Below are 14,523 nucleotides of genomic sequence, written 5' to 3'. Positions count from 1 at the left end.
ATTTCAGTTGTCTGAGGGAATTTGTGTCCATTGGGTCAGAAGGACGTTCGCAAGATCAAGTACTGATGTTGAATGAGACCTGGCTCACAGTACAATTTATTTCAAAGGTGTTTATTAGGGATGAGGTCAGGGCTCTATGTAGGCCATTCCAGTTCCTCAATACCAAATTGGTTAAACCATGTCTTTATGAAGCCGGCTTTGTACACAGGGTCAGAGTCATGCCGGAACAGAAAATAGTCCTCAGCAAACAGTTACCACAAGGTTGGAAGAGCACAATGGTCTAAAATATCTTTCTATTCTATAGGACTAACAGTACCCAACAGTAGAAATACTTGAACTCAATAATTTAACTGGTTCCCGACCGGCGCACGCCGATGTACGTCGACAGAATGGCACGGGCAGGCATATTGGCATACATGTACGTCCAATGTTCAATGCTGCCCTGCCATCGGGAGCGCTCCCGCGCTGGTCGGGACCCCCGTGAGTCCGGTCGCGGGACCCGCAGCGATCGTCTCACGGGACGGCTGAATGGAGGAAATGTCGTGTAAACAACATTTCCCCATTCTGCCTAGCAACTAGTGACGCTGATCTCTGCTCCATGTGATTGGAGCAGAGATCAGTGTTCACTAAATGAAAGCCCAACCCCCTCACAGTTAGTAACACACCCCTTGGAACACTTACCCCCTACACTGCCACCCACTGGTTAACCCCTTCACTACCAGTGTCATTTACACAGGAATCACTGCATTTATATAGCAGTGATTACTGTATAAATGACAATGGTCCCAAAAATGTGTCAAAAATGTCCAATGGGTCCCCCACAATGTCGCAGTCACAATAAAAATCGCTGATCGCCGCCATTACTAGTAAAAAAAAAAAATTATAAAAAATTATTAATAAAAATGCTATAAAACTATCCCTATTTTGTAAACGCTATAACTTTTGCGCAAACCAATCAATAATCGCTTATTGCGATTTTTTTTACCAAAAATTTGTAGAAGAATACGTATCGGCCTAAACTGAGAGGAAAAAATGTTTTTTTATATATTTTTGGGGGATATTTATTATAACAAAAAGTAAAAAAGAATGCGTTTTTTTGTTTATAGCGCAAAAAATAAAAACTGCAGAGGTGATCAAATACCACCAAAAGAAAGCTCTATTTGCGGGGAAAAAAAGGACGCCAATTTTGTTTGGGAGCCACGTCGCATGACCGCGCAATTGTCAGTTAAAACGACGCAGTGCCGAATCGCAAAAAGTGGTCTGGTCTTTGACCAGCAAATTGATCCGGTCTGTAATGCCGGCCATACACGGTTCGAATTTCGAAAGAATTTTCTTTCGAAAATCGTATCTAAGAATTTTCGTATGAATTTCGCACCATTAGTGGGCTGCAGCAACAGCCGATTTTCGTGCGGAAATAAAATTTGAGAAATCGGACATGTTGGAAATTTTTAGAAAAACAAACGATTTTCTAATCAATGGTGGGAGAATCGTGCGGGAAATGTAATAAGAAAAGAAAATGTACGGAGATAAAAGAAAATGTACGGAGATAAAAGAAAATTTACGGAGAGAAAAGAAGATTCCCAGCCAAGAAAATTCTTTTCCGTAGCAACATGAGGTGAAATTGAAGGCTTGGTCGGCCGAATTTCGAAAATCAATGGTGGCGCCATCGGATCACAAAAAAAACGAATTTTCTGATTTTGAAAAGAAAATTCGTTCGAAATTCGACCGTGTATGGCCTGCATAAGTGGTTAAGGGGTGCCCACATAGTTTTATACTAGTGTACATTTAAGTAATAGATCTGGAGCATGCATGTTGTGAACGAATATCAGATATTTTGATCGCTATACTTGTTAGGGGTCAGCTACTGAAACAGCATTGAACCCATGACAGCCAGGAACTAGCATCTTCAAAAATAATTATTCTCTAGTGAAAAATTCAATTTAAATATCTAGAAACATTTTAAAGAGGGATTCCACCAAAAAAAAAAATATTAAAAGCCAGCAGCTATAAATACTACAGCTGCTGACTTTTAATAAATGGACACTCACCTGTCCCGGGTTCCAGCGATGCTGAGGCCGATCGATCGCTCGGCTCTCGGCTGCTGTAGTCACCATTCTAGGTGAGGGAATCAGGAAGTGAATCGAATCGGCTTCACTTCCCGGTTCCCTACTGCGCATGCGCGAGTCACGCAGCGCAATAGGAATTGTCCGCGCTGTCCCTGGGACCCGTGTGTGTCCCAACAGACAGCGCGGCAGGACAGGAAATGGCGTAGACTCCCACGGGAGTCTATGCCCGGAAGTGGGTGTAAATACCTGTCTTTGACAGGTATCTCCACCCCCCTCCCCCCTGAGAGGTGGCAATTGTGACACCGGAGGGGGGGAGGAATCCGATCAGCGGAGGTTCCACTTTAGGGTGGAATCCCGCTTTAACTTCACATTGGGTTTCCTTCTTGAGTCATAAAGTCGTTATTTCTGTACTTACAAATAATTGTGGAGTCAGGGGTCTCTTGGCCCTCTGCCATTGGTGGCTGGAGTGGAGGATAGGGTTCACCTCTAGCGATGACTATAAAAATGGAGTCATTCATCGCTCATCCAGTTTAATTTAACATTTCTCAATCTCTATATTTCAGAGAAGTTTTGATACCGGCGTTCGAGAGGAAAGGGATCGAGCTGAGTAAAGTGGATATATTTCTGGACCAGTCTAACACCCCTCTGTCTCTGAACTTTGAAGCCTATCGCTTTGGAGGGCACTATTTGAAAGTTAAAGGTAACGCTGACCGTCTATGTAAACTTGCCAACCCTATGAGCTGAGCAACTTTGTTCAACTGCAAAACGAAACATTTCATACTTGACTTTCCCTTTATTGGATCTACTTAGTTCTGACAATATTTCCACCAAGTGTGAGCTTTGCTTGAACTCCGCTGCCAGTGTTATCGGCAAGCTATTCGGTATTGTCTTCTGCTGCCCGGTTGTCACACGCAAAGTTCACCTTCTACTGCCATTTATCAGAGGTTTCTAGACACACCAAACCCAGACCATGGAGTCAGGATCCTCTCCACATCCATTGTTGTTATGTAGGGCTTCTCAACAGGCCAAATTCTAAATGTTTTAGCCAAGTGGTTCTCAACCTCAGTCCTTAAGTACCCCCAACAGGCCATGTTTTCAGTTTTTTTTTTTACTTTGCACAGATGTTTTAAATCAATATCAATGACATGGTATAGATAAGAGCTATTTTATCTAAGGGAAGTTCCCAAAACATGGCCCGTTGGAGGGTTACTTGAGGACTGAGGTTGAGAACCACTGTTCTAGCCCACCACTAGAGCTTAGAGACATTTTGTGACTGCCAGCAGCACCCCCCCCCCCCCCCCCTGTTTTATTAATGGTCAGCCCACTACTATTACCACAAGGGTGGGTGGGTGTGCCACAAACCAGGATGTGTGCAAACAAGTTGGCACCATCCCTGAGCAGTCCTTCCAACCAATTTGCTTACCTGATCACCTCTTCCCCCAATAGATGGCACACCTCCGTGCTGCAGAGAATGGACTGTTCTCAGCATAGTTAGGTTGAAAAAAGACACAAGTCCATCTAGTTCAACTATATCAAGTATCATCGTGTCCAATGCAGGGTCTTGATGCCATAAGGACCTTAAACCCCTGGAGTATGAGGGGGGCGGGGGTAATTGGGGGCAAAGAGACACCGCCAGGACCAATCTAGCAGCACAGAGGGTCGGGTGAGTAAATCTTCTTTTTCCATACCCCTAGACCTAAATAAGGCAGTTAACCCCCGAAAGTGCAGGCACAGCCCCAGTACAAGGAGGAATTTTCAAGTTTCAGAGTTGGGCTTTAAATATTTATAGCTTACAAAAGGAGGCAGCCATATTTGCTCATGCCATATGCCAGTCAGAAAGCCGCTACCCATCAGAATATGTAACGGAAGTGACGTTCCGGCACGGCCATCTTGGCACACCCCGCACTCGTCCGCAGTAAGCCTACAGTCAGAAGATGGCAGGCGGACATCTTTTTACACCCACTGAAGTCTTGCATTTCACACTTAGTTTTGCCACTAAACTGAGCTTATATAGTCCAATACAGTATTTGGAAGTCTGGGTGACTGTTTTGATGTTGAATTGTAAAAGCAGCGGCAAGCCTGCTGATCTCACAGGTTTGCTAATCTGACAGAACACCGCTGCTTTTAAAATTCAACTTTAAAACAGTGTCACGGACTTCTAAATCCTGTATTTCACTATATAAGCTCAGTTTAGTGGTAAAAATAAGTGTGAAATGCAAGACTTCCGGTGGGTGTAAAAATATGTCCACTTGGCGACTTCAGACTGTAGACTTACTACGGACAAGGGCGGGTGTACCAAGATGGCTGCAACGGAACTTCACTAAGGTTGTATTTTCTGATGGGTAGCGGCTTTCTGATAGAACGCGGGCACTACAGTTTGGAAACGTGTCATAAGAGAGAGGCTGCCATCTCCTTCAGAGAATATTATGCCATACATATATAGATCTAACAGATTCCTCTATCTATGCTACGCATCCAGATGGCTAAATCTCCCATTGTAGCTATCACCAGATACCAAATTACCTGAACAATTCCTGCATCTGATTGGATACGGGTGCTGTTTGGCTGACAATTGTTCACCTGGACCCTTCAATTTTTTTAGTTGAGAAATGTTGGGAGGAGGGTGGCCAAAAGGTTGTTTGGTTCACCAAGAAATTCACTCTGTGTTTGGCCATGTTTAGGCCCCTTTAACACGAAGGGTCCAATCAGGTCTGCCTGTCTGTTTTTAAGGTGGGGCTAATCAGACGGTCCATTCACCCCTATGGACCAGAGGGTGTAAACAGTCCCAAGGCCTCCTGTTCTCCTGGTCTCCTCTTTCCATGCTTGTCTCCAGGACTTCTCCAGAGCCTCTCTCATCTTTTGGAACTCCCTACCCCAATCTGTCTGGCTATCTACTACTCTGTCCACTTTTAGGCGATCCCTGAAAAATGAATCTCTTCATGGAAGCCTGTCCTGCCTTCAGCTAATAACTAAATCTTCTATCTCTCCCATCAGTTCATCCCTTACAGTTATTACCTTTTGTTCCACCAACCCCTCCCTATTAGATTGTAAGCTCTCGAGCCTCCTAACCCTCTTGTATTGAACTGTATTGTTGCTGTATTGTCTCCCTTTATATTGTAAAGCGCTGTGCAAATTGTTGGCGCTATATAAATCCTGTATAATAATAATATTAACCCCTTCCCGTCCGTGCTATAGCCGAATTACGGCTACAGCTCAGACTTATTTTGCCAGGAGGCCGTCAATACACAGCCCCTCCTTTGCATGCTCCCCGCATGCCCCCTGTGGGATCCCAGCCCATTACCATGTGATCAGCTGCCAGCCAATAACAGCTGATCACGTGATGTAAAACAGAAGCTCGATAATCGTTTTTTTTTTTCTCATCACGCTGACAGCCTGAGGACAAAAAAAAAGCCGATCACCGGCTGTGAAAATGGGCTGTGAAAGGGACCTCAGTCCTGAAGAGGAAGAGGCACAGCCACCTTAACTGTGCCCACCAGTGCCATCTGTCAGTGCCCACCAGTGCATATCAGTGCCCACCAGTGCATATCAGTGCCCACCAGTGCATATCAGTGCCACCTGCCAGTGCATATCAGTGCCACCAATCAGCGCCACCTATCAATGCTCACCAGTGGTGCCAATCGGTGCCTCATCAGTGCCACCTAGCAGTGCTGCCTATCAGTGTCACCTACCAGTGCCCATCACTGCCACCCATCAGTGCCACCTATCAGTGCCACCTTTCAGTACCCTTCAGTGCCACCTATCAGTGCCCATCTGTGCAGCCTGTCGGTGCCCATCAATGAAGGAGAAAAATTACCTGTTTGCAAACTTTTATAACAAAATATAAAACAGTTTTGTTTGTTTGTTTTTTTCGGAATTTTCGGTCTATTTAAAAAAAAAAGAAAAAAACAGCAGAGGTGATCAAATATCACCAAAAGAAAGCTCTATTTGTGGGAACAAAATGATAAAAATGTAATTTGGGTACAGTGTAGCATGACCGCGCAATTGTCATTCAAAGAGTGACCGCGCTGAAAGCTGAAAATTGGTCTGGGCAGGAAGGGGGTTTAAGTGCCCGGTAAGCAAGTGGTTAATAGTTGGCAGTCATGTTGACATTGCGGATTCTTTAATGCCAGAATAAATAAACCAACCAGGACACCTGACATCTTTTCTGGGTCCAGCCACTATGGAAGCCAGAGGATCAGCATAACGGGGTATTAGCATTTTCAGAAGGATGGCAGCAATGTCAGCGGCTCTGTATGTCTTATGACAGGTCCGCTGTAATAGTGCTGTTCAGTGACTGTGCTTTGCTGCTCCCTCCTCTTCATGTCTGTACACATTCACAATGGGCATTTCCCTGAAATAAGACTTTCCCCGAAATATTGCCCAGAGAAATGAATCTCTTGTCATTTCCTGAAACTGGATGACGTTTTCCTTGGTGCTTTTGCCCCGAGGACATCGAGTCAACTTTTAGACGGCACAAATTCCCCCCCGAGGGCGTCTGCTTTCATTTTACCATCCGCACTGCAAATTAAAGGGAGAAGAATGGAAGGCGGTCGGTATATAGATGTTTCTTTTCCTTAAATTGAAGGTTGGGAAAACCCAGTAGAAGGATGCAGGTTCAGGAAGAGGCAGGCAGGATATGTGTGTGGATGGGAGTGCAGACACAGGCAGAGTGTACAGAGCGCTGGGAGCGAGGAGCCACGCCGACCTCCTCCACCACTGCATGGTAAATACCTCTATTATTGCTTATCGATCGGAAAAACCCTCCACAAGCTTTTCTGCACCCCCCCCCCCCCCCCATATTCAGCACACCCTCTTATCTTTCAGATTTGCCTCTTCAATGTGGAGTTGAGCACTCACTATAGTGATTTTTTTTTTTTTTTTAAATGCAGTTTACTTATTGCACACTTTATTGCACACAGGAAGTCACCTGGCAAAGTCGCACTATAAGTCGTGCGACATTCAGGTGGTTGGCGGTGTGAAGCGAGCATTAGGGGGGAGATGAGGGGCTCCCAGCAGTGCTAGAGGGATGAACAGATTAAAGTTATGTGTGGCCAGCTTATGCCATCAGCTACCTGATTCAATTCATATTTGAAGTTGGGTTGCAGCGATACCGATACTCCTATCTGTCTGTTTTTAAGGCGGACCCGATCGGATGGTCCATTCACCCCTACGGACCAGAGGGTGTAAACCTAAGGTTCTCAACTCCTGTCCTCAGGACCAGGGCCGTCTTTAATATTGATTGGACTCTGGGCAAAACTTTTCTTGGGGCCCCAGCTAGCAGCTAGACTCAAAATCAGTTTACTGAATCAGATCAGGCAGCTATTGCGATTGGTTGCCAGAGGTTACAGTGTATCATTACCGCTCACTGACTGGTTGCTAGAGGTTACAGCACACATTACAGCTCACTGATTAGTTGCTAGAGGTTACAGCACATGATTTCTGCTTGTTGATTGGTTGCTAGAGATTACTGTGGATATGACTTCAGGGGGGCATGATACCCCCTATTTACATATGAATGCCGGTAATTTACATGTAAACACAGGGTCTGCAGGTGAGTCCTCCTTACACAACAATAAGGCAGAGCTGGGCAGCATTAGTTGCAGCACTTCACACTGAGATATTGGAACACGGCACCAGGACTAAAACCTCAGGGGACGAGGGAATTTAAACCAGGATAGAAGGCAAGTATGAGGCAGCTGCTTTGGGCCCCACAACAATGACAGGGCCCAGGGCAGCTGCCCCATTTGCCCTGCCTTAAAAACGGCCCTGCTCAGGACCCACTAAGATGTAAAGCAAGCAACAGGGATTCCTCCCAGTACCTGGTGGATGTTTATACTGTTTTTTGGGCTTGGGGGGGGGGGGGGGTCCTATGATGTTATCTTAAATAAACGCTCCTAGATCAAAACGCGGCAAAAGGCGGCATGCAAACGCAGCAAAACAGGAGTTTTTAAACGCCAGTTTGAAGCTGTCAAAACATTTGTTCGGAGGAGGTTGCCTCAGCGTCCTGTGTACATTAAGCCTTACCTCTACTACTCAGCGCACGTCAGCATTTTCCCTCCAGGGCATTAATTATGCAGAACTTTCCCAGCACACAATCGCCATGGTGTGCGGTAAGTAATTTGAGGGCATCAGGGAATTATTTAGGGGGATCAGCGGGTGGTTACGGGCTGTAAGGGAATCATTATGGGGTTTCATGGGGTGCTTACTGGGGGGGGGGTGTAGTCAATATATTGGTTTATTTTAGGATTGAGGATGAAGGCGGCACAGTGGTGTAGTGGGTAGCACTCTTACCTAGCAGTAAAAAGGGTCGCTGGTTCGAATCCCAACCCACTGCCTGCAGTTTGCATGTTCTCCCTGTGCCTGCGTGGGTTTCCTCCCACAATCCAAAGACATGCAGGTAGGTTAATTGGCTTCAGTCCAAAAATTGGCCCTAGTATATGAATGGGGACCTTGGATTGTGGGCTCCTTGAGGGTAGGGACCAATGTGAATGTGCAATGTACAGGGATAGGGATAATTGTAGGCACTCAGGTTGAACTGGATGGACTGGTGTCTTTATTCACCCTGGCTTTAAACGATCTGAGCCAATCTGGGACATATAGTATGTACAGTATATATACTCCATATACTGTGTATGTATGTAGAGGGAGATAGGCATCCTCCTTAGACTGCTTGCCTTCCAGGCATTTACCCCACACTCACGGCTGTCAGCCTCTCATAGAGTTTAATAGGCTGTCCGCAATGGGGCTGGGCTGGACAGGACACCTATTCCTTCTGTCCCCTCCTACACACCATCACGGCTGAATGCCCTAAAGTTACAGCAACGCACCACAAGCCAGACTCAGTCAGGGCAATCGAGTTAATGTCTGCACCAAAGGCAGGTGGTGCTCAAAATTTTTTTTTTGGGGGGGGGGGCAAACTGAAACCCCCCCCATCAATTGCAGCCACTTGTGCCCATGAAACGCTGTCATTCTGCCCATGAAACGCGGCCATTCTACCCATGAAGCGCGGCCATTCTACCCATGAAGCGCGGCCATTCTGCCCATGAAATGCAGCCACTTGGCCATCAAATGCAGCCACCCGTGCTCACTGACAAAACTCGTAGGGTTTGCAGCTCTGGCTGCATCCCCCACCTCCGTGTGCAGATCACGGCTCTGGCACCGCGGGGGAGAGTTGGGGGGGATATGCAGCCGACTCATTCGAGGGGACTTACCTCTCAGAGAGGTAGCGACCTCTGCTCCTCTTCCTAAGCGCCAGGCTTCCAATAGGGAGGCCTGGCGCTTTGGCCAATCAGGAAGCAGGTCCTGCCTTCTGATTGGCGGGAAGAAAGGTTAGTGTAAAAATAGCGAAAATAAATTCGCTCCCCGAGCCCACCCTATTTTGACGCTTCAAAATATACCACCCCGAGCCATAGGAATCCATGCGTCCGGCGTCCTGAAAGGGGCCAGGCGGATGGATGGGGGATGGCGCCCGTGCGCCCACCATGCACGGGCCGCCACTGGAGTGCTTGGGATGGCTGGGCTTCCTCTACCCCTTTGTTTCATGAGCAAAAATTAACAAAATGTTGGATGAAAAGTTCCAACTCTTCTAATCACTTACAGCGCCCACCATGCAGTTACAGTTGCTGATTACCAGGGCGGGGACGAGGGATGGGCAGGAGGGGCGGCTGCCCTGGGCAATTTGGCTTGCTGTATGGATTGGGGCACCAGCGAGATCATTTTGATACAAGGCATTTTAACAAGCGGGTGACTGCTGGGGGTAGCATTCCCTAAGCTTGCACATAATGGGCGGGGGGGGGGTTCTCGGTTTGGCTTTTTTTGCCCTGGGCACTGGATGACCTTATCTCGGCACTGCTGAGACACCAGGAAAGTATTGATGATAAAATGTATTTTGCCCATTTATGGCAGGACTGGGATTATAGATACAATGATATTGTATGTTGTTACTTTTGACATTCTTATCGTTCTTATTGTTATTGTGTAGTCATTTGAATTTGGAAAACTGTGGATTGATGTATACATATACAAAGCCAGAAAATGAATGTCGGTATAGAAGCTTTTTTTCATACAATATGAAATCTGACAGGTGGTTCCTGATTGGCTGCGGAGAGCCTTTGTTTTTCATTTTTGGGTTTAGCAATCAGCTTATATCTACAGTGCCTTGTGAAAGTATTCGGCCCCCTTGAACTTTTCAACCTTTTGCCACATTTCAGGCTTCAAACGTAAAGATTTAAAATGTTTATTTTTTGTGAAGAATCACCAACAAGTGGGACACAATTGTGAAGTGGAACGAAATCTATTGGATAATTTAAACTTTCTTAGCAAATAAAAAACTGAAAAGTGGGGCGTGCAAAATGATTTGGCCCCTTTACTTTCAGTGCAGCAAACTCACTCCAGAAGTTCAGCGAGGATCTCTGAATGATCCAATGTTGTCCTAAATGACTGATGGTGATAAATAGAATCCACCTGTGTGTAATCAAGTCTCTGTATAAATGCACCTGCTCTGTGATAGTCTCAGGGTTCTGTTGAAAGCGCAGAGAGCATCATGAAGACCAAGGAACACACCAGGCAGGTCCGTAATACTGTTGTGGAGAAGTTTAAAACCAGATTTGGATACAAAAAGATTTCCCAAGCTTTAAACATCCCAAGGAGCACTGTGCAAGCGATCATTTTGAAATGGAAGGAGTATCAGACCACTGCAAATCTACCAAGACCTGGCTGTCCCTCTAAACTTTCAGCTCAGACAAGGAGAAGACTGATCAGAGATGCAGCCAAGAGGCCCATGATCACTCTGGATGAACTGCAGAGGACTACAGCTGAGGTGGGAGAGTCTGTCCATAGGACAACAATCAGTCGTACACGGCACAAATCTGCCCTTTATGGAAGAGTGGTAAGAAGAAAGCCATTTCTCAAAGATATCTATAATAAGTCTCGTCTAAAGTTTGCCACAAGCCACCTGGGAGACACACCAAACATGTGGAAGAAGGTGCTCTGGTCACATGAAACCAAAATCCAACTTTTTGCCCACAATGCAAAACGATATGTTTGGCGTAAAAGCAACACAGCTCATCACCCTCAACACACCATCCCCACTGTCACACATGGTGGTGGCAGCATCATGGTTTGGGCCTGCTTTTCTTCAGCAGGGACAGGGAAGATGGTTAAAATTGAGGGGAAGATGGATGCAGCCAAATACAGGACCATTCTGGATGAAAACCTGTTGGAGTCTGCAAAAGACCTGAAACTGGGACGGAGATTTATCTTCCAACAAGACAATGATCCCAAACATACAGCAAAATCTACAAAGGAATGGTTCACAAATAAACGTATCCAGGTGTTAGAATGGCCAAGTCAAAGTCCAGACCTGAATCCAATCGAGAATCTGTGGAAAGAGCTGAAAACTGCTGTTCACAAACGCTCTCCATCCAACCTCACTGAGCTCCAGCTGTTTTGCAAGGAAGAATGGGCAAGAATTTCAGTCTCTCGATGTGCAAAACTGATAGAGACACCCCAAGCGACTTGCAGCTGTAATCGCAGCAAAAGGTGGCTCTACAAAGTATTAACGCAAGGGGGGGGCTGAATAATTTTGCACGCCCCACTTTTCATTTTTTTATTAGCTAAAAAAGTTTCAAAAATCCAATAGATTTTGTTCCACTTCACAATTGTGTCCCACTTGTTGGTGATTCTTCACAAAAAATAAACATTTTATATCTTTATGTTTGAAGCCTGAAATGTGGCAAAAGGTTGAAAAGTTCAAGGGGGCCGAATACTTTCGCAAGGCACTGTAGCTATATATGTGGCATTTTTCTGGCAATTTGAATCTACTTGATTGTGGCCACATATGTGTCAATAAGCTTATCTAGTTCCAAAAATGTAAAAGGCACTACCCGACCAATAACAATAAGAATCCATTGTTCTTGACTAATACACTCAATAAGCATGGAAAGGTAATGATGGTTTCCTATTGATTGTTAGAGTCTGTGCAAAATAGGCAAAAGAAAAAAATAGGATTAAAAACTTGCAACACTTTATTTGTAATCAATAGTATCACTTAACGGGTGGTCTGTATTAGCTTCACCATGCAGAGAGATGTGGCAAGGTGGAACAAAAGGATCGATATGATCGATATGCCCAGGACTCAGCATGAGACCCACCAGAGGATGGTGATAGTGTCTACGGCTGCTCTCTATGCAGGTCCACACAGTACAACTCAGCCTGAGGTGCAAGAAAGGGGTGGGAGGCAACATGTTTCGAGGGCTCTGCCCTCTTTGTCAAACCTCCTCTGTGCAAAATATCCAATTGTAGGTATCATTCAGTTATAGGATTGTCTCAGTTGACTTTTGATCAATCACCTGTAAGAAGAAAATTCATGCATATTGAGCTGTTGCGATTAGTTGCATTGCATCGATCATAAAATGCAATGTTCATGGTGGGTATTAGATCACAAATATGACTGAATATATATATATATATATATATATATATATATATATATATATATATATATATATAAATTGGGACAGACTCTATGGACCACTTGGTCTTTTTTTCCCCATTATTCTATTTCTAATACAGGGATGTCATACTCCGTTTCAGCGTGGTCGCATCAGCACCATGGCTGCCCTTAAAGGGCCGGATGTATCTGTAGGACCATATCAATTTATCTGGGGCTTTTGTTCTCATGTTGATAATTTCTTAGGAAGATTAAATATTTAAAAAAAAAAGAGTCAATTTTGGAATTTTCTTAAAATCTATTTCTGAATAATCGGTTATATTGATTTAGTATAACTATGTTAACCAATTACAGGTCATAGTTTATTGTTTTAGGGTAATGTGGTTTCATTTTCATATTTTTATATTTTTGTTTATCGTATCAATGTATGAGATGTTTCCAGTGAACATGTGTACAAGGCAGCCTCCCGCGGTGAGAACTGACGTGGAGCTTCATTTGTTGTGCCATTGAGAAGCACAATGGGTTAAATTACCTCAGCATGTTGAGTATGTAGTGACGCAGCCACCCCATCTAGTCATGCCTGTTGAGAAAAGACGTAATGTCGAAACGCGTCTAGGCGTGTACAGATGGCTGCTGAAACTGTCAGTCTTTGACGATCTCCACCTAGGTATCACCATGTATGAGCGCTCCTTCTAAACGGTGAGCGAGTATCGTATGAGCTGTACATTTCAGCTGACTACTATCTATGAGACGCTATTTTATATTGAATTTTGCGTAAGCATATCTCTTAAAAGGGGGGCCCTTTGATGGGAATAACGTTTTAAACTGGTTTACACTATGAGGATTCTCTTTTCTCCAATGTTTTGAGCTAAAGAGTCAACAAGTGGATATCCCGCTGTGAGTAATCAGACCTGTCGTGTGGGATTTGTTAACCTTTTATGATTGCCGATCAAGGATTTTATTGGACGTGGTCTTGCTGCATGTCAAAGATCCATTGTAAATATCAAGGCGGTTTTATTATACCGTTTCCGGTGAGCGTGCATTTTGAGGGGGGCGGTTTTATGTGGGGCAGTGAAGGTTATCATCTATTTGACAAGTAACTATATGAGGACTTCTCTATGAACACCTTGCTTGTTGTTGGATTCGCACTTCAGAGGGCATATCGCCGTTATCGGATGCTGATGACTATCATCTGAAGTGCTGCTTTAGCTTATGAACCATATGTATGAACTTCTAGGAGCTTTGTGTTTGAGTATATATTTATGTTTTAAATGAATAATTACGCTAATATTACCCTACTATTGTAGGTTAATATTACTACTACTTACTATTACTACTACTACTGTACTATTGCACAGTGTACCACCATAATAATTATGAACATATAGTGAACCAAACAAAATATAAGAAATGTATATGAAATTCCTTCTGACCATTTTGCTGGTCAAAGACCAGACCACTTTTTGCTATTTGGCGCTGCGTCGCTTTAACTGACAATTGCGCGGTCGTGCGACGTGGCTCCCAAACAAAATTGACGTCTTTTTTTCCCCACAAATAGAGATTTATTTTGGTGGTATTTGATCACCTCTGCGGTTTTTATCTTTTACGCTATAAACAAAAATAGAGCAAGAATTTTGAAAAAAACACATTATTTTTTACTTTTCGCTATAATAAATATCCCCCAAAAATATATAAAAAAAACATTTTTCCCTCAGTTTAGGCCGATACGTATTCTTCTACATATTTTTGGTAAAAAAAATCGCGATAAGCGATTATTGATTGGTTTGCGCAAAAGTTACAGCGTTTACAATATAGGGGATAGTTTTATGGCATTTTTATTATTAATTTTTGTTTTTTACTAGTAATGGCGGCGATCAGCGATTTTTTTTTTTTTTCTATTGTGACTGCGACATTGTGGCGGACACATCGGACATTTTTGACACATTTTTGGGACCATTGTCATTTATACAGCAATCAGTGCTATACAAAAGCAGTGATTCCTGTGTA

General features: G+C 44.2%; 1 protein-coding gene across 4 annotated transcripts in view; it reads left to right on the top strand.

Annotated features, from left to right (window-relative positions):
- Nucleotides 1-14,523, top strand: part of PLEKHG5 (pleckstrin homology and RhoGEF domain containing G5) — a 504,862-nt gene that overhangs the window by 333,646 nt on the left and 156,693 nt on the right. For all 4 annotated transcript variants that reach the window (XM_077458334.1, XM_077458335.1, XM_077458337.1 and 1 more), the window contains one exon: nt 2,630-2,766. In XM_077458334.1, the coding sequence (XP_077314460.1) occupies nt 2,630-2,766 (137 nt within the window). The remainder of the gene's footprint in view (nt 1-2,629; nt 2,767-14,523) is intronic.

Source organism: Lithobates pipiens, unplaced genomic scaffold (assembly GCF_037356315.1).
Source record: "Lithobates pipiens isolate NorthernLeopardFrog02 unplaced genomic scaffold, aLitPip1_a1.2 Scaffold_27, whole genome shotgun sequence".
NCBI classification, from domain to species: Eukaryota; Metazoa; Chordata; class Amphibia; order Anura; family Ranidae; genus Lithobates; species Lithobates pipiens.
The sequence above is the reverse complement of the archived record's forward strand: the minus strand, read 5'-3'. Positions and strand labels throughout refer to the sequence as shown.